This window comes from Hippocampus bargibanti, linkage group LG06, assembly GCF_051943395.1.
Source record: "Hippocampus bargibanti isolate YZ-2025 linkage group LG06, ASM5194339v1, whole genome shotgun sequence".
NCBI classification, from domain to species: Eukaryota; Metazoa; Chordata; class Actinopteri; order Syngnathiformes; family Syngnathidae; genus Hippocampus; species Hippocampus bargibanti.
This window is the reverse complement of record NC_142739.1, coordinates 12,041,969-12,067,537: the sequence shown is the minus strand read 5'-3', so window position 1 is coordinate 12,067,537 and position 25,569 is coordinate 12,041,969. Positions and strand designations below refer to the sequence as shown.

The window sequence follows — 25,569 nt, the reverse complement described above, 5'->3', positions numbered from 1 at the left end:
TCCTGGCCTTATTCTACACCAGCCACTGGGTGACCACCACATCTGCAGCTTATGCACATATCCATGACCTCCAGCTTATGAAGAACATTCTGCAATACAAGCAGTATGACTATGAACTGGCAACCTATCTTCTCAAGAAAATGAACAACCACCGGTTGGTATCTGACCACTGGTATCTGACCCAGGAACTAGTGCCATTCACCTTGTTCAGTTCACATGCCAGCATGACCAAGTCTGCAAAAGAGAAGCTCGCAGTCAAGCTGTCAGAAACAGAGAAACCTCAGAGATACAGGAAAGGCAAGCCAGTGTTTCCTGTCATCAAGGCAGCTACAGTTCTCACAGACCTGGTAGGGCCATAGACTCACTTTCTGTTTGATGCTCTTCTAGTGAAATGTGACTGGCTTACTACTCCTGCTGACACCTGGGAAGACAATGACAGCTACAGGAATGCACAGAAGTTTGTGAGGTCAGTGAAAGTGACCAATGATGTGGCTGAGAGAGGTGTGAAACTAATGAGTGACTTTGCAACTCAGATCACAACTGACCCAGAGCAAAGAAGCTGCTTACTACAAGTTGTGGAGTACCACAGGAAAAAAAAATTGACAGTTTCAAAAAAGCCACATTGAACAAGTGATAACACATGTATTAGTAACATCCTATCTGACAGTTTCTTATGCAATGTATGTGTCAGTGCAGTGCTATCATACTACCAAACTGATTTTTTTTGTAGTGTCCCAGCTGTTTGTGCATTAAAATTAGCTAAAATTTACACAGGTGTTCATGTGTTTTATTGTGCTTACCACCATATTCAAGAAAATTTTATTAGCCTTCATTTGTTACCACTTTCAATGCTATAGCATCAACCTCTGGAAAGCTACAATGAAAATAAGGACATCATATCCCAAATTTTGCAGCGTTTTTGAAAAACATCAACAATCAAATTACATGGCTCTTGAGGCAGGCATAGCCCAGGTCCAAGATCACAATAACTGGTATATTTAGCTAATTTAGACCTTGGAGAATGGGAATAATATCAGTTTCCATATGTTTGAAGAAAAAGGTCCATTTTGAAGAGGTCTAGAAAGCACGGCAACTTCACTCGGATATCGTCAAGAGGCAACATGGAAGTTCATCATCCATTGATGATTTCAAGGCGAGCCTCAGATGATTTGAGAAATTTAAGCATCATACACGGATTCATAGTGTAATTCGTCATGGTGAGGCAGCAAGTTCTAACGATAAAGCTGCCGAAGCTTACAATGAATCATTCCTCAAGATGGTGGAAGAAGAGGGCAACGTTCCTCATCAAGTGTTTAATGCTGATGAAACCAGTCATTCCATTCCATCAAGCCATCAACGACCATAACAAAGGTAAATAAAATGAATTTATTATACAGTACAGTTTATTTCTTTAATTAAAATACCTCAGCACATTTATTATACATAAAATAAGGTATATTTTGTATTGTTTTAAGGCTTGTTTGGTTGAAAATTGTGTTTTATGGTGACCTGGGAACATATTATTCTCATTTTAATGTTTTCATATGGAAAATTAATTTTTGGAATACACACCTTTCGCCTTACACACACTTTCTGGGAACCAATTAAGTTCATAAGCCAAGGCATCACTGTATAAATATATAAAAGTTTTCCAAATATAAGGCACACCATAGTATAAGGCGTTACAGTAAAGTAGAGGCTGGGGTTACGCACTATTTGTTCTACAGCGGGAAATACAGTCGGTGGCTGCTGACAGTCGTTTTGAGACCTGTTGTGGCTCAATATTACTTCACATATAAGGCGCAGGGTCATCTTTTGAAGAAAATCAAGGCTTTTGAGTACGCCTTATACACCAGAAAATACAGTACGTCTTGCAAATGACCAACTGAGTCGACAGTAGGATTTCAATTAGCCTCCTATTTTATTTTGTATGCGTATCCGTGCTTTGTTCACTCAGCCGGCCGTACTGTAGTTGCAAGAATTGGCTCCCCATTATAAGGTGTACCTTCAATAAATTACATATTTTAAAAACTTTTTCCACATATAAGACACTGCATTGTGAGGGACATGGCCATCTTTTGAAAATAAATGTTAGGCTTTTAGCAGCACCCTATAGTGCGGAAAATACGGTAATGTGTTGGGCATGCAAGGAGGCCAATTTTTACATGGTCAACACTGAAATTATTTTATCGCTTATTTGCTTTGAAATTTTGAGTCCCCTCAACTTTTTTTTGGTCATAATGTATGAATACGGAGGGAAAAGAAATGCTCTAAATCGGGCCCACTAAAAGTTGACCGGGACACCTATAAACTTCCAATTTGTTCATCTTTAATTCATATCCCCCTAAGGAAGTCATGTCAAATGTTCTCTATGAATTTTAATTAAGACTTCAAACAGTTGAGCTGCAGCTGGCCCGAGCAGCGCTTCTGTTTGATCAGCCATGACTACCACACCAGGCAAGACCCAAGGTGTAGGTTGTGCAAAGAGGCACCTGAGACAATCCAACAGATAACTGCAGGGTGCAAGATGCTGGCAGGGAAAGCCTACATGGAGCGCCATAACCAGGTGGCTGGCATAGTCTACCGAAACATCTGTGCGGAGTATTGACTGGAAACCCCAGGGTCAAAATGGGAAACACCTCCCGAGGTAGTAGAAAATGACCGAGCAAAGATCCTGTGGGACTTCCAGATACAGACTGACAAGATGGTAATGGCCAACCAACCAGATATCGTGGTCATAGATAAAGGGCAAAGGAAAGCCGTTGTCGTGGATGCAGCGGTCCCGAGTGATGGAAAGATAAAAAAGAAGGAATGTGAGAAAATCGAGAAATACCAAGGGCTCAGAGAGGAGCTGGAGAGAGCCTGGAAGGTAAAGGTGACAGTCGTGCCTGTGGTGGTCGGAGCACTCGGGGCAGTGACCCCCAAACTCGACGAGTGGTTACAACAGATCCCGGGAACAACATCTCGGTCCAGAAATGCGCAGTGCTGGGAACAGCACGGTTACTGCGCAGGACCCTCAAGCTTCCTGGCCTCTGGTAGAGGACCCGAGCTAAAAATGGGGGACAGACACCACCCATGGGGGGGTGAGACGAGGATTTATATATATATATATATATATACAGTAAAGTCTCGTTATATCGATATTCAAGGGAGTTGGAAAAAATATCGATATAACCGGGACTATCGATATATCCGACCCTGTTTGCATGTAATTTTCTCCGTGCGTGCATAGAAATAGTTTCGATATAACCGGGACTATCGATATATCCGATATCGATATAACGAGACTTTACTGTATATATATATATATATATATATATATATATATATATATATATATATATATATATATATATATATATATATATATATATATATATATATATAACACTTGAAGAGTGTTGCTTCAGAAGGGGATATATATATATATATATATATATATATATATATATATATATATATATATATATATATATTCTCACATTCCTTCTTTTTTATCTTTATATATATATATATATATATATATTCCCCTTCTGACTTTCTTCCATGGAGCAACACTCTTCAAATTGGTTCAGCCCTGCTTCCAGCCTCTCCGTCATCTTTTGCTCTTATCTCTCAGGTCCGTCTGTAGACCTAATAAGATTGCAGCTGTATAAATGACCCTATTTCTCATCAGATATTTAGAAAACTGACATCATGTTTATGTTGTGCTCTAGCAAAGACTACCAGAGGCTAATTTATTGTGCTTGGTGAGACAATAAATCTGTCTCAGAATGGAGTTGCATTTCTTATTTGCGTTGATTCCAGGCTCCTTTATTCTGAGTGAGCGCCACGGTTAAACTAACACATGCACGGCATACAATGCATGCAATTGCAGACAAAGCATGCAACAAACAATGACCCGACACCGGATGGTCGTGCCGGGAGTCCTTTTAAGTGTCACTGATTAAAACGACCAGCACCTGCGAGGCTGCAGGCAGGGCTGACGTCGCTACCCGTTGGTCGCCAATCCGAACGTGGCAGTCCGCCACTGATCGGGATGACCAGCACCTCTGCAGGTGCAGACGGGACCGACAGCGCCACCCGTTGGTCGCCGACCAGATCATGACACATTGTTAATGTAGTGAAGTGACTCATCGGTCAGTGAGCTCGATTTAACATCTGACTCCCAGGTCGAGCGGCGGTTTGTTGCTCAGTGCAAGGTCCCACGGGTCCTCCCCGGGTGCAGGAAACATATTCGACAATCAATAACAACACCTCAGAAGGTTGCCGTCAGGGGTTGGGCACACGCTCATCGAGGGTTATATTTTGTATTGTATGCTTTGTTTATTAGATTGTGTTCATCTACATCCCCGCATGCTTGAAACCTTTGATGCTCCCGGCAAATGAATCAATGAACTGGGCTTCTCATTCGCTCTTATTTGTCTTTGGCTTCAGGGACTAAGTGAGCTATCAATGGATCTTCCTTGACTTTGTGTTCTGTCGATATCCTTTTAAAAGCGCATTTCCCTCGTGCATTACTTTAACTTTTCTGTTTTGATACCTCACCCTCGTTCAGTACCTCAGCTCCGGGTTTATTGCGAGAGTGCATCTAGCAATTACCCATGAGGCCCACTTGGCCCCCCGGATCAGCCTCACTATTATATGTCACAGGGTTTGTATCGACTCGTCCTCATTTATGACCCCCCCCACCCCCCGTTCCTCCCCTTCTCCTTCCTCCAGGCCGTGTCCATGAGCGAGGTAAACGGGCCCGGCCCCCAGGTGGCAGAACCACAGATTGCAATGTTCTGCGGCCGTCAGCTGCTTCACATGAACCCGCAGACCGGCCAGTGGGAGCCAGACCCCCAGGGCCGCAAGGACTGCTTCAAAGATCCCAATGAGATGCTCTCCTACTGTCAGGAGGTAAGCTTGTCATATAGAAGTATTCTGGATCAGCTGTCCTGATGCTGTTTTATACAACAATTCAGATCTGCATAGATCGCTATGATCAACTTTATTGAAGGTATACAGGAAAGGGATGTTTTTTTTGGGATGTAAAATACAGTGATACCTCAACTTACGAACTTAATTGCTTCCCAAAAAGTGTGTGTAAGGCAAAAAGTGTGTCTTCCAAACATTAATTTCCCATAGGAAACCATTAAAAATGAGAATAATCCATTTCCAGTTCCCCATAAAACACAATTTCCACTAAATAAGCCTTAAAACTACATAAAATATACATTTTTATGTATAATAAATGTGCTATTGTATTGTAATTAAAGAAATAAACTGTACTCAGTGAAGTTGCAGTGCTTTCTCTGTGATAATATCCTCACTAACACGGTTCCCTGCAAACTGCTTTTTGTTAATCCAAATCAACATACGTTTTTCAACCTCTTCTATGGCCTGAGACCGTTGCTTAGACAACACAGAAATGCCCTTAGCCACACGTAGCAATGGTCGACTAACACACCTCGTTCACGTTTCTCGGTGATATCCTTCTTCTGCTCGACCGTAATTTTGTTTTGTGTCCTCTTTGGCTGAACACTAGCCCTTCGGTCCCATAATAGCAAATGTATCCTTGATCACAAACCACGTTTGACCAGCCGATCTTCAAGATACTATTGGTAGATCACATGACAAGGTGCTGTGACATTGTCATGAACTGATGCTATACAAATAAAGTTGAGTTGTTTTGAAAAAAAACTAGATGTCAGCCTATCAGCAATCCCTTCACTTAATTGAGACACTGGACAACCAATCAGATGAAATCTCATTATTAGGTACACACTACGTGCTCAAACTACGCCCCGGAGCGTTACAAAGTTAACAAGCTAGTCGTTTGTGACATCCTCAGTTTTTTTTTCTCTTCGACGTAAGATAAGGTATAAAAACGAGTGGGGAAGCTGGACCAAGTAAGAAGAAGAAAAGAATCACTTGCATATGGAATGGGAGTAGGACTTTTTTCACAATGACATTTTCAAAGTGGGTTTGTCTCATCTGCCAGTTATCAATGTGAACTCAGGTAATGGCAAAAAAATGTACATAATTATGTTGTGTTGTGCAACATATGCAGTTATACAGCAACATAAGATGCAAAAATTCTCAATATATTTTTCAATAAATATAATGGTAGATTATTTTGACTTGGCCATTTCAAAAGTAACTTCCAATGCCGAAAAAGTGTCAGCACCCCGGGTCTAAATCAATTATTAATGAACATTAATTATATCATCTTTTAAAAATGCACTCATTCAATATGTTATACAATGTCATATTACATTGTATATAAGCCCCTTATCAGCTCTGAATTCCCCATGTATTATGGGACAATCTCATAATTAACACCGGCTTCCTTGGGAAATACTGTTTGTATTCATAGGAAAGGGTGAAAAGGCGTCATCTGGCGGTCATTCTATGCATATAATCAGTGTTATTTAATGGCTCATCGGTGTGACGAAGGACAAGCGAAAAACTTGGCCAAAACAAACATCAGCAAATCAAACCTCTGGGGAAAAGCCGAAAGGAAAACAAATCTGAATAAATCTCAGGGTGCTCCTCTTCCTTTAAATTCACGATTATTGACAGTTGTTCAAAGCGATGAGTTGATAAATTGGCTGAATGACCCAGTCAAGAACAGTTAACAAAAGGGTTGTCATGTCATGTCTCAAGAAACATTAGACAGAGGCCATGCATGGCGTTGCAAAGGTGCATGAGTCTTTCCCTATTATAGTCTTCTTCCGACAAAGTCACAACTATTATTTGACCCTCCTTCCTTCAACCTGTCCTCTGACCAAATGTCCCGTCTCCTCTTCTTGTCTTCATTCGCCTCTGCTTCTGCCCCCTGCATCTTTTTTTTCCCGACACGTCGATCTCTGCATGGACCCGCACGACCAGATGTACCCGGCGCTTTCCATCTCCCACGTAGAAGAGGCAAAAAGTCCTGTGAGCATCCCTTACTGGTGTAAGAAAGGCTGGAGCCACTGCCAGGCACGCCCCTTCATAGTGGTGCCCTATCGCTGTCTAGGTAAGTGTACTGATATCAAACATTGTCAAATTAATTTTCACGAGAAGGTGAGGGAATCAGGGAAAATAATATTCTGTCATTTGAAAAAAATCCCACTCTGTTGTATCGACTTTTTGTTGCACGAGACACAGAGAAAGAAATCATGCGCAGAATACAGGAACATGCGACAAACCAAATGGTTGGTCATGAGCTTCAAGTTTGGCAGAGCTACCTCTTCATTAACGTGATGCCAATTAATAATAATAATAATAATAATAATAATAATAATAATAATAATAATAATAATAATGACCCATATTATTTATAAGCGCCTTTCAAAACTCTCAACGACACTTTACAGTCACAGGGTAGGTTGTCTTGTAGTTGTGCACTTCGGGTTGATGCAATTTCAACATGTAGAAATCATATAATAATAAAAGGTGGCATTTTAGTGTCACATTTACAAATAAACAAGCATTTGAATTATAGGTCCACTTAGTGTAAAATTAAGCAAACAAATGAAGGTTCTGACACATTCGTCTGTGTAAGCCCTCAGTCGTACAGGAGTGGTCCATCGATGAAAAGGTTTCTTCAGCCGTCATCTTTCAAAGAAGTACAGATGACGGCTGAAGAAACCTTTTCATCGATGTTCTGACACATTTTTCTGAATAGTAGACCTTATAAATTAATTAACTGCCAGAGATGTGCAAAAATGTGTCATCTCCAGTGCCAGGGTTTTTGTCATTGTCACTCAAATTCCAGACCCACAGAATATTGAGTTTTAGGACTAGATAAACATTCAATTCAGTGTATGAAACCTTAGACTCTTTTCTTTTATCAGAAAAAAAGAGTTCATTCCTAAATTATATGGGTCTGGAGTTATATGAGCTTGAAATGAGGGTGGCCATCCAAAATACATTGCAATACATACATAGTGCTTTATATAGCGCTTTAACAACAGCTGAAGCTGGAACAAAGCGCTAACATGGACAAAAGGAAAATGCTGCCCGTCGTAGAAGGGAAATAAACATTGCCAGAGGGCTGACCAGCGCTTCATCAGCAGTCCCAGCAAGAAAAACAAAAACCAGACAATTGACCTTATTAACAACTTTGTTTACACATAGTCAGCTGTCTAGAGTGTCTGTCCTCACAGACTAGTATCCGTATTTCTGAAAATGTGGCTTTCGGTGGAGCGTTCCCGATTGACGTGCAAGGTAGATAATAATTGCAACATATATTTCCGCTTTGAAGTGCACAGCTTTTCATTCAACAATGCAAGGGCGGTGCTAAAACACAAAATAAATAAATAACTAGGTACCTCCTTCAGATAGACCCTTCTCAGTGTTTGAGAAAATGGCCATATTTTAAGAAATATGCCAAATGAGGAATTAGTGATTGTGTGTCTGAGTCAAGGGGGCACAAGCCAGCGTCTTATTGTGCCGGTCCCAAGCCCGGATAAATACAGAGGGTTGTGTCAGGAAGGCCATCCGACGTAAAAAATTTTGCCAAAACAAATATGGGAATCAAACCTCTGAATCCCATACCGGATCGGTCGAGGCCCGGGTTAACAAGGGCCGCCATTGGTACTGTTGACCTTCAGGGTGCCAGTGAAAAATGGACTACTGTTGGTCGAAGAAGGAGAGGAGGGAGGTGGGCCCGGAGGAAAAGAGTGAAATGGAAAGCCAAGAGTATAGAACAGGGGTGGGCAAACTTTTTGACTCGCGGGCCACAATGGGTTCTAAAATTTGACAGAGGGGCCGTAGGAGCATTTGGAGGATATGTTTGGGCCGGATATACTAAACCTAAAGCATTAAATGTAGTGTGTGCAAACCTAATAGCACAGTAAGAACACTACAACCCAATTTATTAACTGTCTTTCAAATCGCCCTTATCAGTTCATAAATTTGTGTCAAAGAATATGCAAGATATGGCATTTACATACTATTTTGCAGATACTGGGAGGAAGAAATTTAAATAGATTAAAATAACATATGCACTGTGATTTATCAAGATTGTCTCTGTTTTTAATAACTTTCAATCGAAGGTGCAAAGTTAAAGAAATGAACATTTATTGAAAAATGGAATCACTTTAAACATTCAAAACATATTATTACACAACGAAATACTCAAGCACAATAATATCTACTTGTGTTAAACTCTGCAAAATCATGGATGGGTTGTCCTGACCGTGCGCTCTACAAACTCGCCACGGACTCCCTAGCCTTCACGCGCACACAGTACACATGTATCGTTGCCAAGCACACAGACACATAGGCTACCTACAGTTGAAATTTGCATACTCGGCACAGCAGCCAATCAGAAGCCTGCTTTGTGCTTCGGACTTTCCCAAGCGTTATAAAGACGTGCATTTGTATGTCATTTTCCAAAATAGATGCACAGAACCTCAGCCCAGAAGAAAGATTCAAAAGAAGCTAACAAAATTTGTGACGCTACAAAACGTAAACTACATTACACCGTGACTGTAAAGTGTACTTGAGAGTTATGAAAGGCGCTTAGTGGCTTGTAGCAAGAAATGCAAACATTGCATTGTGCACCATGACGACAAATGACAACTGGAGCAAGGTAGCATTTGCGGTAGGTACAGCCTTAATTAGAAAAAAACGTAATACTTTTCTACAATGTTTTTTTTTTGTGATTACTCGTCTAATTATGTTTCAAATTGTGAGAAATGGGGCAGGCAGGCAACTTTTCAGAGTTATCAGCCCTGCTGTCTGCTAACGTTTTGTCATGACTCTCGGACACTGTTTTTACTATAATTTGGACAAGTTTGGCGGGCCGGATTACAAAGCCTAGCATGTGCCCCGCGGGCCGTAGTTTGCCTATGCCTGGTATATAACTAAGAGTAGGAACTTTGAATGTAGAAACAATGACAGGTAAAGGTAGAGAGCTGGTTGACATAATGCAGAGAAGGAAGGTAGACATACTGTGTGTCCAGGAGACCAGGTGGAAAGGGAGCAAGGCTAGAAGCTTAGGGTCAGGGTTGAAGTTGTTCTATCATGGTGAAGACAGAAAGAGAAATGGAGTTGGGGTTATCTTAAAAGAGGAGTTTGTTAGGAATGTCTTAGAAGTAAAAAGAGTATCAGATAGAATGCTGAGTCTGAAGCTAGAAATTGAAGGCGTGATGTTAAATGTTGTTAGTAGGTATGCCCGACAAGTAGGATGTGAGCTGGCGAAAAAGGAGAAATTTTGATTGGACTTTGACGAAGTCATACAGAACATCCCGAGAAGTGAGAGGGTTGTAATTGGTGGAGACTTCAATAGACGTGTTGGCGCAGGAAACAATGATGAGGAGGAGGTGATGGGCAGGTTTGGACTCCAGATGAGGAACGCTGGAGGACAGATGGTGGTTGACTTTGCTAAGAGAATGGAAATGACTATTGTGAATACTTTCTTTCAGAAGAGACAGGAACACAGGGTGACCTATAAGAGTGGAGGCAGAAGTACACAGGTAGACTACATTTTGTGTCAACGGAGCCATCCATGTCCAGAGGAGAGAGACCAACTATATCGAGAGAAGGATGCTGAATCTTGAACTGCCAGGCAGGAGGCCAAGAGGAAGACCGAAGGGGAGGTTTATGGACGTGGTCAAAGAGCACAGGAAGGTAGCTGGTGTGAGAGAAGAGGATGCACAAAACCGGTTTAGATGGAGGACATTGATTCACGTGGCGACCCCTGTAGGGAAAAGCCGAAAGGAAAAGTGTCTGTGGAGAGGTGTCTGTGTCACCTGAGAGTCGTGTAGGCAGCATCGGTTAAAGTGACAAAAGAAAAAGAGGTGAAGATTCTTACAGTGAGATGTTTGTCGATGAAAAGGTTTCTTCAGCCGTCATCTGTACTTCTTTGAAAAGAGCAAAAGCCTTCACTCAATCGCCATGGTGGTTTCAGGTTTCATTTAGACAGTGCTTACAACAGACTTCTTAGGTCGTTGCCACATAGGTTTAGTCATGCTAATGAGGTGATACCAGGGCAATCAGAGAAATAGTACATTAGTGGTAATCAGACAGGACAAAAGAAGGAATCAGATTAGCTTCATGGAATAGTCTACTGCTCCCCCAACCTTCAAGCAGGGACCTATCAGAGCAGAGGTCTGGCACGGCCACCTCTGTCCATTAGGATATATATATATATATAGGGCCAGCGTTACCAGCACAACTTTAGTTCGCTTACAAAGCTCTTCAGATGAGGAGCGAAACGTCCAGCACCTTCAAAGTAGTACAGATGACGGCATGATGAAACCTTTATCACGATGGATCACTCCCGTATGACTGAGAGCCTACACAGACATAATGAGATCCTTGTGTATTTCCATGTCGGTGCAGAAGGTGAGTATGTAAGCGAGGCCCTGCTGGTTCCAGACCGATGTCGTTTCCTTCACCAGGAGAAGATGGATGCCTGCGAGAGTTACGTGTACTGGCACAACATCGCGAAGGAGGTGTGATACATGGCAATACATGGAAATGTGTGTGAAGCAATCAAGATGACTGCAATGTTGTTCTCCTAAAGGCCTGCACCATAGACAATCTGGAGCTTCACAGCTATGGGATGCTATTGCCATGCGGAGAAAATTTCCGCGGGGTGGAATATGTATGCTGCCCGGGTCGAAGCGGCACCAGCAGCAAACCAGAAATAGAAGAAAGGGAACTCCTCACTAGCCATCAGACCACACAGAATCGCGGAATCCTCAATTCTGCGTAAGATACCCCCGAGAGATTCGGTTTGACCACTTAGCATGACTGAATGTAGGATCACCATCTTTTATTTCTACAGCAGCAAAGTGATGAAACCCACTCCGAGCCCCTCCCCGGACACCGACATTTACGAGACGGATATGGAGGATGACGATGACGAGATGGTGGAGGAAGACGAGGTTGAGGAAGAGGAAGAGGAGGATGAAGTGGACGATGATCCTGTGGAAGAGGAGGACGAGGAGGAGCCCATTGCAGTGAGGAACCCAGAGAAATACGAATACCCCATCGACTCGGGTCCCTACCAGACAGCTGACTATCTGGACTCGTCCTACTATGACAAAAGCTACAAAGCCACAACCTCGCCACCTCTGATGAAAGGAGATAGCGGTACTTGTACTCATCCCCGTCTTAATCAGCACAACTTGTACTAAAGCCAATATTTTTTGGGTGAAACAGTGCTTCACTTTTCCCACATTTTGTGAGGTTTTCTCATCCCTAAAATAAGGATGCAGCTAATATATATATTTTTAGGCTTCGTGCCACCAAGACATTCCCTGCCAATTTCAGTTGTCCACTGTATCCCTTGTTTCATGCCTTACCCCACATATACTGTAAGTGTGTACACTCAAATGGTTTTTGAGATCCCATCTAAAGTGAGGAATCAGGGAGGTAACTGGAATCTGACAATTGCTCTGCCAAAGTTCCACCGTATTGTACACGCTCTGTGGAAACAGGAAAAACTTCTACAAGGGCGACCATATACAGTATGTAACAATCTACCAAACTGGTCTGTGTGGTTAGTTCTTAGTAAAATGGCACATGGCAGCCTGTCTGGAGTCTGTCCAGAGATCGCTCTTCCACCCTTGTCGCTTCTTACTTTTAAAAAATGGCAAAGTTGCTTTAACAAAGTATTGGGAAAATGCTGTGAATATTAAATGCATAAGATGGGGTTTATTTTGATTTTATTTTTCATCCAATTACAAAAATATATCCTCATGTTTTTACAATTGGTAAATTAGTTTTTAATTAGTGCTGGGATAATTTAGTATTTTGGAATTTGGCAAGTAAATAAAATGCGTGAAAAAAAAGTGAAGCACTGTAAATATTTGCCTGAATCACTGTAATTTTCAACTTTGAAGCCAAACAAAGTAAAAGCAATTGCGTGTATTTCCTGTCACTCCCATTGCAGTGACAACCACTCGACCCACAGATGGCGTGGATGTTTATTTCGAGAAACCAGTGGATGACACTGAGCATGCCAATTTTCTGCGTGCCAAAACAGACCTGGAGGAACGACGCATGAAGCGCATCAATGAGGTGAATTTGACAGGGTGGAGAGTACCTGAACAGGATTATAAAATCGGCTTTTGTTTATGCACCGTTTGGCGCGATTTGGCCCAAAATTCACAAGTATGATATTGACCACAATATAAAATTAAGACATGACATGACCTTCCGTTAAATGTAAAGCAAGTCCCCTTCCTGTCTGTCCTTTTCTTTCATGTCATCTCTAAATACATTTCTATTATTTGGCTCTACATTGTTTTCGTGTTTTACGCTGTCTGGTGTATTTGTGTTTTAATTATTTTTTCATTCAACACATTTTTAGGGCATGTGAACCACTTTTCAAGAAGCAATAGTTGTCTTAAAGTCCTCTATAAATCAAGCCAAATTGAGAAAATTGACTCATCCATGGTTGAAGGAAAATACAGTACCAATATCCTTTTAAGCAGCAAATTCCAAACAATTTTGACCTGTTACGCACTGACGCGCATGCACCAATGAGCAATAGTCATAAAATGAACGACACGAACAACTGGATGGTTGCACTTAACTTGCTAACTGTTTACTGTAGCTTGCTGTCACTAATTCTATTATTCTGCAGCGAGGAGTCACAAGAAGAATCTGCAATTACCATGTCATGAGGCAGAAGAACTGTGTGCCTCACCTATGCACAGTTTTGATAAAAATAAAATAAAATAAACACTGTAGTACAGTGTTTATAATGTACAGTGACTGTCGTCCCCGGGGTCTCCTGCCAGTGGGGCATACATACATAGACAAACATAAATTCACTGTTAAAAAAAAATCACAATAAAATCAAAACAGTGTCAAATAGGATCAAATGGAGTGTATAATTCACAATAATATAATTAAATATAATTAACAGGAATTAATATGGCAAGAAACAACATCAATGCATTTGAACATGAATTTATCTGTGTTCATATGAACACGCTTGGCCTAAATGGGTTAACATAAACTAATCTTCCAGAGACAACCATGGGACAAATCGAACTCAAATTACCATAGGCGCAGTTATCAGTTTCATGTGTGTACCCTGCTTTCCACAATTCAGAGCCAGAAGAAATACATTTCACAAAACATATTTTAAATAATTTTGGGCTTTTCCCCCTCTATTGTAAGAAAGCGGTCTATGATCATGATTGTGCCGTTTCAATGGAAAACTATGATGTGTCTAGTTTCTGACATGAAATCTTTCCACTTAGATCATGAAGGAGTGGGCTGAGGCAGACAACAAGTCAAAGAATCTGCCCAAGTCAGAGCAGCAGGCACTAAATGAGGTAAGTGTGTCCGATGGTATGTGCTGCATCAATGGCCTCCATTTTAATTCCATCATCATCTGCCTGCAGCACTTTCAGTCCGTGCTGCAGACGCTGGAGGAACAAGTGGCGGGCGAGAGACAGAGGCTGGTCGAGACTCATCTGGCCAGAGTGGAGTCCATCCTCAACAACAACCGCCGGCTGGCCCTTGAGAACTATCTGACTGCTGTGCAATCTGACGAGCCGCAGGTCAAATATAACAGTCATAGAAAGCGATGCGCCGCAAAGTGGCCACATCGTAACATCGCTGTCCTCCTTGCAGCCGGAACACGTGTTGCAGGCTCTGAAGCGATACATGGCAGCCGAGCAGAAGGACCGCCGACACACACTCAGACACTACCAGCATATTGTGGCTGTCGACCCGCAGAAGGCTGAGCAGATGAAATTCCAGGTGCCTGACGCTTTGGTATTTACTGCTGACTACTGCAAATTGTGTCAATGGGCTTCTCGTGTCACTTCAATAAATGGATTTGAAAGAATGAGATAAAATATCGATTAATTCTCTTGAGCTGCGATCAAAGTTAAATTTGGCTTATGACGAACCAATTTCATTCCGCTTTTTTTGCTCTGCAACCTCAAATGGATAACACAACCCCTTTTGTGAAGTTGGTTGGCTTCCGGTTCTAATTAGCATACACTTTTTAACAAATTATGTTGTGATGGTTTTCTTACATTTAACCCTCAAAGTATGTTAAGGGGTCCATTTTAACCATTTCCATGTTTGTGTTGACTAAAGCACTGGATATCCTTTCCTTTTCCTTTCTTCAAAACAGTTCTAAAATATCCCAATGGGATAGAAAAGATGTTGTCTTTCTTTTCAAGTATGTTTATAACATCTCAGAAACAGTTGTTGCTGTTGTCGCCTATTATTTGATTGTTTTGTGTGGATTTTTACATACGGATAAAAATGACCCACAACATAATCAACGTGATTTTTTTTCAACATAATACGAGGGTTAAAAAATAAAGAAAAAAGTCACAGATGCAAGTAAACCTTTCTTGATTTTCCGATTCCGAATCTGCCCTATTTTTTTCCTTTCCTTTCCTTTCAGGTGTTCTTAAAGTTATAACCTTCATACAGTATATAATAGTCCTGTGTTTCATAATATGATTTTTTTCAGAAACATCAAAGATACAGTATAAATTGCAACAAATGGTAAATTCCATATGCCGCAAGCTTTCATTGGTCCTAATTAAAATTTAAAAAATGAAGATACAGTATTTTACAGTGACCATTCATTTCACGGTTTAGGAGGTGTTTGAAATAACATCTGCCCGGAGGCCCGGGGCGTACAACTTTTATGTCGGGCGTACAAGTTGCAAAACGGCTCGGCCCTCGTGGCCAACAACTTCCTCAAGAAAAAAAAAAAATAAATAAATAAGTGTTTTTTTTTTTTTTTTTTTCAAATCAAACGTTTGTTTTATTCAATAAAGCAAACACTACAAGCAAACCGCTACAAGCCACGTGGACTCCTCTTTCTAATCGCCTTTCAAAACTCTCAAGTACACTTCACAGTCACGGTATAGTCCGTAGCACGAAACAGGCTTCTGATTGGCTGCCGTGCCGAGTATGCAAACTGCCAAACAAATGTTTGTTCGAGGAGTCCATGTGGCTTTTAGCAGACAACGTAACGCAAGATTGCATTGTGCACCATGACGACAACTGGAGCAAAATCTTCAGCAAGGGATATTTACCATACATTAAGCAAGGGAGCATTTGTGGTAGGTACTTCCTTAATTTTAAAAAATCCTTTATACTTTATACAATGTTTTTGTTTTTGTTTTGCGATTAGTCGTCTCTTTGTGGTTCACGTTATGAAAAATGAGGCAGGAAACTTTATGGCCGGGCGGGCAACTTTATGGCCAGGCAGGCAACTTTTCAGAATTGTCTGCCCTGGTGTCCGTTAACTTTTTGTCATCAGTTTCAGACACTGGTTTAGCCCATATCTCACTTTTGCTTGGATTACGAGTTGTATTTCACTTGAGTGCACATTGTCCTCTGGGTCCAGTTCAAGGTCAGATCCGTTGCAATTTACTGTTAAAACTTTTCCGTAAAAATTTTCCAGGTGTACACACATCTGCATGTGATCGAGGAGAGGATGAACCAGAGCCTGGCGCTGCTCTACAAAGACCCAATCTTGGCCGAAGAGCTCCGGGATGATATCCGTATGCTGGAATATATTTGGGGTGTATTGGAAAAATATGTATCATCTTGCATTTTAGATCAGATTTACCAAAGTTTTAAACGTGTTCACCGTAGAAGACCTGGTGAGGGCAGAACGCGGCGACATCAGCGAGCTCATGACCACGTCCTTCTCTGAGACGCACACCACCGAGGAGCTTTTGCCGGCTGAGAGTGAGGAAGAAAAGGATGACGAGGTCGAAGAGGAGAGAGAATTCCAGAACAGGCCTTATCCTCCTCGTGTTGGTATGAACTGTGTGTGTAATATGTAAGGTCTGTCGCACGAGACTGTTTTTTTTCCCCTAACCTTGTCTTTCCTCTTTGTCGCTACAGACCTGCAATCGAATAAGAAAGGTGAGCAAGCCTGTCTATTCATCTGTTATACAGATGGTGGTTCAGAAAACTCAGGGGTTGTACAGCTATGTTTAACAATTGAGGGGAAAAAGCTATGTCATAACATTAAAGTGAAACCATATCCTGTTTATCTATCCCAAGTACCGTATTTTACGGTATACAAGGCACACCTTAGTATGAGGCAATGAATGGAGTATTTTCAAACTTTTTCCATATATAAGCCGCACCGGACTCGAAGGCACACCCTTAATGAATGAAAAAAGTTACCAACACCACATTATAAAGCGCTACAGTACAGGTTGGGGTTATGCACAACTTCTTCTATGAGGGGGCGAAAACAGAGTCAGTGACTGCTGATGGTAGTTGCAAAACCGGTTGTGGCTCAACATTACTTCACATATAAGGCGCAGTGTCATCTTTTGAAGAAAATAAAAGCTTTTAGGTGTGCCTTATACCCCAGAAAATACGGTATACAAATATGTAGAATGTGCGGCAAGTAATCACTGCTGTGTGCTTCTTGAAAATTCCCTTAATATGATTTAATAACACCGTTGTTCATCAGACCTGTTTGTGAATGTGGTGTTCTTTAACCCAATGTCATGATGATTTTGTGTTTGCAGATGAATATGACTATGCCACGTCTGAGAAGGCTCCTACTGATGAATATGAGGAAAAGGTAGCATTCTTTATGCGTGTGTGTGTGTGTGTGTGTGTGTGTGTGTGTGTGTGTGTGTGTGTGTGTGTGTGTGTGTGTGTGTGTGTGTGTGTGTGTGTGTGTGTGTGTGTGTGTGTGTGTGTGTGTGCGCGCGTGCATGTGTGTTTCATGATAATAAGTGGTCATGCCTTTTAGTTATAAAATATGAGTTGGGGAAAGCTTGGTGAAGTTTATTCACTGTTCTCAGTTCTTTAACTGTGTTGCTTTTTTAAATTGACACTTAGATTGCCATTTTTAAAGCAGCGGGCTAAAAGTATGGTATCCCAAAATCTAGCTTTTTTTTATTTGCATGGATTCATTGATGACTTGTTCAGACTCTGAAACTCCGTCCAGAGCAGATGGTCATCTCTGTTCTCTCTCGCTGATTGCAAATGAATGCAGCATATGCATGGAGCCGTCATTGAACTGAATCACAGAAACATCGTTACAGTGTTGAATAAACTTTTTCTGCTCCAATGTCAAGATTGAGTTTTAAATTAGACAGTTTAGCCAGATATTCAGAATGAATGAAACATCGATGAAAAGGTTTCTTCAGCCGTCATCTGTACTTCTTTGAAGGTGTCGGACGTTTCGCTTCTTATCCAAGAAACTTTCTCAGCAAACTAAAGTCTTACTTAAGTTACTTAAGGATTTAGTTGTTTTATGAAAATCGCTTCTTTCACCCCCCTTTCAAACCATCTATGTTCTTTCGCTAAGATTTTAACCTCATCAGAATCAGAATCAGAATCATCTTTATTGCCAAGTATGTAGAACACACAAGGAATTTGTTTCCGGTAGAACACTGCACTAGTATCGTCGTCAAAAAAACTGCTAAGTGGCACTATACAGTTCCATTTTGGCTACTGTTGAAAGAGTTCAAAGAGTTAATGGCTTGGGGGAAGAAGCTGTTTAAATGTCTGCTGGATTTGGTGCGCATGGATCGGTAGCGCCTGCCTGAGGGGAGTAGCTGGAAAAGGTGGTGGGCAGGGTGCGAAGGGTCCAGTAGGATTTTCCGCGCCCTAGTTTGGATTCTTGCAGTGTGCAAGTCCTCGAGAGTGGGTAGGGCGGTGCCAATGATTTTTTCCGCCGTCCTAACTGTCCGTTGAAGTCGGATTTTGTCCATTTTTGTGGCGGCCCCGAACCTAACGGTGATGGAAGAACACAGGATGGATTCGATGACAGCCGTGTAGAAATGTTGCAGCACCTCCTGTGGCAGGCCATGCTTCTTTAGAAGCCTCAGGAAGTACATTCTCTGTTGGGCCTTTTTCAGGATAGAGTTGGTGTTGACCTCCCACTTCATGTACTGGGAGACTGTGATTCCCAGGAACTTGAAGGTCTCAGCGGTTGACACAAGGCAGTTGGATAGTGTGAGGGGTAGCTGTGGTGATGGATGTTTCCTGAAGTCCACGATCATCTCAACTGTCTTGAGCGTGTTCAGCTCCAGGTTGTGACGGCTGCACCAGAGCTCCAGCTGCTCCACTTGTTGTCGGTACGCAGACTCGTCGCCGTCTTTGATGAGACCGATGACCGTGGTGTCGTCTGCAAACTTTATGAATTTGACAGCTGGGTGCGTTGAGGTGCAGTCGTTCGGTCGTTCATTGTCGTCAAATGAGTGGTTGCTAGCTTTTAGGTGCATATGTACTGCCGATTGAGGCCCACTAGTATTAGCCCTGCGATGTTGATGTCTTTTTGGAGAATTTGTTTAGTCTCCCCAATGTACTGCTCTTTATAATTTTCATTCTTACAATGTATTGAATAAACTACAGTACTTTGTTTTTCATTTGGCAGCCTATCTTTTGGATGCACTAATTTTTGATGAGGTGATACCGGTCGAAGTGGGGCAATCAGGCCAGTCGTTAGTCAGAACGATAGGTACTATCAGTGGAGCATCTGCAGGGAGTAGTCCTCCGCTCCCCCCAACCTGAGAGCAGGGACCTATCATAGCAGAGTCCGGCACCGCCATGTCTGGACATTAGGAATATATATATAGGGCCAAAACTACCAGTAAGACTTTAATTTGCTGACAAAGTTTGTTGGATAAGAAGCGAAACGTCCGACACCTTCAAATTTGTACAGATGACGGCTGAAGAAACCTTTTCATGGATGGACCACTCCTGTACGACTCAGAGCTTACACAGACGAATGAATGAAACAGTTATTTCACAACAACAAAAAAGTTCAATTGGTCTTTTTAGATCATGTGTTAATTTACGAGTAACAAATAAAATGGAAAGCATAAACAAATACATTTTATCTAAGTAATTTTGTTTGGAGGTTGACAGAGTCAATGCATGTAATATTATAAATACTTAATATTGGAAATGCATAGGAGGCCGGTAATATCAAACAACCGGATGGGAATACAGAAAGGCTCACTCACAAACACATTTTGTGAAACAATTTGCAAGGTGGTGGTGGTGGTGGACCCCAAAAAAAGCAGGCAGGAGGGAGGAGCTGGGTGTATTTGCCAAATTGTATTTAATAGTTAGCAGGAACTCTCAAACAACAAAACGTCTGTGTACGCTCTCAGTCGTACAGGAGTGGTCCATCGATGAAAAGGTTTCTTCAGGCGTCATCTGTACTTCTTTGAAGGTGTCGGACGATTGGCTTCTTATCCAAGAAACTTCGTCAGCAAACTAAAGTCTTACTGGTAGTTTAGGCCCTATATATATATATATATATATATATATCCCTACTGTCCAGACATGGCGGTGCCGGACTCTGCTATGATAGGTCCCTGCTCTCAGGTTGGGGGGAGCAGAAGACTACTCCCTGCCACTCCACTGATTGTTCCTATTGTTCTGACTAACAACTGGCCAGAATGCCCCACTTCCACCGGTATCACCTCATCAGTATTCCTAATCCTATTTCGCCTGATACCGGTGGATTCAGGGCCGAAACTACCAGTAAGACTTTACCAGTAAGACTTTAGTTTGCTGACGAAGTTTCTTGGATAAGAAGCGAAACGTCCCGACACCTTCGAAGAAGTACAGATGACGGCTGAAGAAACCTTTTCACCTCAAACAACAAAGTTATCAGAATGGAAAGGTCTAAAGTAGCAAACGAAACCATGAGTAAAACATTACAAGATGAAACAAACCTGACAGAGTGAAACAAACAACCTTCTCAGACGTGGCATAGTCATTCATCTGCAAACACAAAATCATCATGACATTGGGTTAAAGAACACCACATTAACACTGAATGGTCGTGCTGGGAGTCCGTTTAAGTGCCACTGATTAAAAAGACCAACACCTGTGCAGCTGCAGGCGGGGCCCTACAGTGCCACTCGTTGGTCGCACACCAAAACGTGACAACTACAAGAACATCTGCACTTGCGGATGAAGTTGTCCACTTTAAAGTGGACACTTTGAGACCCAACATTACGCTTCTGTTTCTGAAACGTCAAACTTCCTTATATGTCCTCTGAAACCATATTTCAACCCATGGTTGATAGCTGCCTAAATGTTCCCTTGCAGATCAACACCTCCGTGGAGCTCAAGCAGGTCGTCTACAAGCCTGATGAGATCGAGAGAGATGAACTGGTAAGAACTAGGCCCAATAATTAATCAGCGATATTCATCACGTTGCATCTTTCTTTCGAAAGCAACCTGACGCCTTGGAGACATTTAACCGTGGAGCAATGGTGGGATTGCTGGTAGTGGCTGTGGCCATCGCCATGGTGATGGTTATCAGTCTGTTGCTGGTGCGCAGGAAGCCCTACGGCACCATCAGCCACGGAATCGTGGAGGTAGGACCTGACAAATCTACAATGAAGTCCTGAAGGTTTGGTCAAGTTTCTTCCGTCACATAGGATGACTAAGCTCGCATTTGACTCCAACAGGTGGACCCCATGCTGACCCCAGAAGAGCGACAGCTCACCAAAATGCAAAACCACGGCTATGAAAACCCCACTTACAAATTCTTTGAGCAGATGAACTGAGTTTGTAACAAGACGACCGCTGGTTTTGTCCCGTCGTCATAGCGGTGCACCAACCCTGCCACCTATATTGCATTGAAAACGTTGAGATTTCATGAATTAACTACATAAATTCGGTCTTTAGTTCGTATGCATTGTAATTGACCAACTACAGTGTACGTCAATATTTATGACCGAAATGTGAATAGGGAATATTATAACTATACCTGCTGTAATCTCCATCGGATTAGATCCAGCTGCAAACTGTAGAAAACATCCCATTGAAAGAGTCATTACAGTGGCATGATACTTACTGACATACCAGAAACCTAATAGTGCATAATGCTTTAGAATATTTATTTTCTATATCATCTCACATAGATATAGAAATGTCTCCATCGAGATGAGATTTGATAGGCAGCCTGTTCAACTTCATTTACAACCACAAACGACCAATTCAATAGAATGTACCTCCATCAACTCCAAAATAGCTCATATTTTTTCAAAGTCTTATTCCTGTCCAAGTACCAACCCTCAATACTTGTTTTACTTAAATTGGCAAATATCCCTCAAAATATCAATTTCAGCCAAATTAAATTTATTTATCCTACAAATCTGTGTTGATCCCGACACTGCTTCCAAAAAGTTGCCCTATCAAAACCGACACTGTAAATAACATGTATATTTAGCCCCCAGACGATTCAAACCGCATTTGGATTATTTGTTATTTGTCAAATGGGTATCTGCTGCCTGGAGATGATACGATAAAGCAGAAATTGACTTTAAACATCTTAGCGTTTTAACTCATTCACTGCCATTCACAAATGTATTTGGTAATTGAAGTTATGACGTAGAGCGCCATTCCTGAATTTGTTCGGGTTTTGTTTTTTCATGCTCAGGCGCCAATAAAGCGCTGGCTTTTCAATTCATTTTTTCCCATGTTAGCGCTTTGTTCCAGCTTCAGCTGTTGTTAAAGCGATATACAAACCAATATGAATTTATTTCATTGTATTTTGGACAACTGCCTTCATTTCAAGCTCATATAACTCCAGACCCATATAATTTAGGAATTAACTCTTTTTTTCTGATGAAAGAAGAGAGTCTAAGGTTTTTAATGCTGTATTGAATGTTTATGTAGTCCTAAGAGTCAATATTCTGTGGGTCCTGAAATTCAAGTAACAATGACGAAAACTCTGGCACTGAAGCGGACACATTTTTTGCACGTCTGGCAGTGAATGGGTTAATATTTAATATCTTGGATTTTATTTTTTGTCCGGGTCATTTACATTTGGACAGCACCTGCTTTTGCATCATCTCAAAGATTCTGATGACCTGTAATGTGATCAACATTATTGTAGTCAATTTATACCCTGGTTTACTCTGACATTCCAAAATCACGCTTAGGTTACTTTAACTGAAGATTGTAAATTGTCCAGCAACGAATGTATGTATTGTCAAAGTCAGCTGGGTCAGCTCTTTCTTACATACGACCTGAATGAAAACAAGTGCGATAGAACGTATTTATGAACATGTTGAAATACCTTTACCTAAATAATCGTTTTTGACACCAGGTCAATTTTTGTGTCACTCCAGCCCGAAGATTCAGTTACTCGTTTTACTTTGTCGAGCACATGATCAATTCCGGAGTCAAGTGTATCCTATCCTCCTCGTAGTAGACAACCTGGTTAGACGTTACTTTAAGTGTAATGGAGTAATACATCAACTAGTGCATTGTGCTGTAAACAAGAAGGAGATGCATTTTCCTTACATGGCTGATTGAAAACGGACTGTTGCAAAAAAAAAACAGCACAAGATGATACAGTAACTTCTTTCTGAATGTATTTAAGGTAGATGTTGAGATTAAATTTCCTTAGTTATTTAATTTTCCCCGTCGTTAATCACAGAGTCGTGACGTCAATGCACGGCACGCAACATGTATTGACAGTTTCGTCACTACTTGGTAGCAGCCTGCTCATAATTTATGAAGTGACTGTCAAAGCGGAGGAATTAAAAAAGCCGAAGTTGTAAAATACAGAGTGCGGTATATTGTGTCAGTGTGTGTATTCAATCCAAACCCCCCCCCCCAAAAAAAAAAAAAAAAAAAAAAAAAAAAAAACAAAAACAGCACACATGACTATAAGTAGTGATAGGATGTCATTAAGCTACTCATCTTGACATATTAACACGAAATATTAGCACTCTGTACATGCGTTCTTTTTCCTCTTAGCTCTGTGTGTCATTTTATCAAGCCACTTAAGAGGGTCACGTTGCAGGATGTGCTGCTTATATCCTGCTTTGGAGATGATGCAAAACACACACACACACACACATAGTGGAGTTGTGACGGTGTGACTCATAAGGCGGGTTGTGATACCATGGGTCACAGCCTTTGTATAATTTGTACAGCTTCGTGAGTGAATGTCCAGTTTAACGATACTACTGAAACCATAGATGAAGATACGCTTGCCTGTTTTGATTTGGATCTACCATTGAGGGTTCCCTACCAGCATTTAGAAGATGTAGTAAAGGAATATAATACTATAGTTCCGCCCAATCTCTATTTATACTCGTTGTCCTCTCTGTTCAATTCTCTCCCGATGAAATCCTGAAAATGTCATTGAGATTTTAATTGCTGTTATTGCCTTTTACAATGCTGTGTTTTTGGATGTAATTATATTGTATTTTTTATTTATATTGGACGTAGTAATCAGTTGATTTGAGGGTCATGGTTTTCACGTGTCATTTTAGAAGCTTGTATTGTAAAACAATGACATGTTTAAGATAAATGTGAAATGTAATCAGGTGTATGCAGCCTAATCAACAGCGACAATGTGGCACGAAGCACAATCCAACCAAATTGCTCCTAAGTGCTTGGCATGGCTATTTGACCACATTTCCTTGAGCAATTCAATATTTTTCATTTCTTATGATTACTTTTTTGCAATGTTCTTTGAGGGCAGAATAATGCTGCCATGCGGAGTTATGTTATAGCTGACGGTTACTGTTGCTTGACTTCTTCTGTCAACAAACTCTTGGAGATTGGTTCAAAAATGGCCTCTGCTGGTGGCAGCTAAGTAGCGTGCTCTACATTTTGCATCACTTGCTCCAAGCTGCGAAAAGTCATCTATCAATTTCAGACCAAGACTGTATGGTCATGCTCATCGGTGGCTTGTGCACACAAATATACAACACTAGTTCACCATTGCCCCCCTCCCTTGCGCTCCACACACCCCCATACGATCCGTAAACTGAAGCCATGCACCAAGAAGAAGAAGCTACTCTAATTTGTTTTCTCTGTTGTGTAAATGTACTTGCAAGTAACCGGAGGCTGTAAAAAACACACCAAGCTAATCGATTGTGAAATAAAATTGAATGACCCTTAAATGTGGTGTCTTCTTTGTTTTCATTGATCTTCACTTGGACCATTTCTGCAACATTCCAAAAAATAATAATAATAATAATCTATTTTAATTATAAGCGCCTTTCAAAACTTTCAAGGACACTTTATAGTTGCAAATTTGTTCGGCAGGGCAGTACAGGAGATTGACATGCCACACTGCATATTAAAGGGACAACCATGTGGCTTTGTAGTTTCTGAACATGTAGAAACAGAAGCATCAAGAGAAGGAGGAAGTTTATATGTGAGGCTTCTAGTTATTTGCGCTAAAGTGACAACTGCAAGTCTGCCATTGATCCAAATTCAAAAGTGTCAAAGAATTTGCTGAGTTTTCTCTTGGTGCTATGATTGTCACTCGAGCTGGATAATCTATGTTTAGAAAAAGCCCATTTTACTCTGTTGAGGAAATAGCTACCTTTTTCCTAGACTCATATTTATAATAGATCAATATGCAAAAATGGCATGTTTAACCCGTTCCCCGACATTTTTTTCATGAAAAAAGTTTTTTTCAGACTAATATTTTTACTTATGTTCTAATCTACAGTGGGGCCTCGGTTTACAAACTTAATTGGTTCTCAGACAGAGTGTGTAAGGCGAAAAGTGTGCATCCCCAAAAATTAATTTCCCATATGAAACCATTAAAATGAGAATAATCCGTTCCCAGGTCTCCATAAAATATAATTTTCAACTAAATAAGCCTTAAAACTA

At 41.1% G+C, this 25,569-nt stretch overlaps 1 protein-coding gene across 1 annotated transcript in view; it reads left to right on the top strand.

The window, feature by feature from the left end:
• The window catches only part of aplp1 (amyloid beta precursor like protein 1), a 59,238-nt gene extending 34,390 nt beyond the window's left edge, over positions 1–24,848 (top strand). Inside the window, exons 2-17 of the mRNA XM_088998296.1 lie at positions 4,723–4,902; positions 6,877–7,006; positions 11,323–11,435; positions 11,507–11,694; positions 11,771–12,078; positions 12,881–13,008; positions 14,202–14,276; positions 14,346–14,504; positions 14,578–14,706; positions 16,382–16,481; positions 16,576–16,743; positions 16,831–16,851; positions 17,472–17,527; positions 21,025–21,090; positions 21,153–21,296; positions 21,390–24,848. Coding sequence (XP_088854422.1) covers positions 4,723–4,902; positions 6,877–7,006; positions 11,323–11,435; positions 11,507–11,694; positions 11,771–12,078; positions 12,881–13,008; positions 14,202–14,276; positions 14,346–14,504; positions 14,578–14,706; positions 16,382–16,481; positions 16,576–16,743; positions 16,831–16,851; positions 17,472–17,527; positions 21,025–21,090; positions 21,153–21,296; positions 21,390–21,488 — 2,064 coding nt within the window. The 3' untranslated portion in view covers positions 21,489–24,848. The remainder of the gene's footprint in view (positions 1–4,722; positions 4,903–6,876; positions 7,007–11,322; positions 11,436–11,506; positions 11,695–11,770; positions 12,079–12,880; positions 13,009–14,201; positions 14,277–14,345; positions 14,505–14,577; positions 14,707–16,381; positions 16,482–16,575; positions 16,744–16,830; positions 16,852–17,471; positions 17,528–21,024; positions 21,091–21,152; positions 21,297–21,389) is intronic.
• Positions 24,849–25,569: the final 721 nt, after the last annotated feature.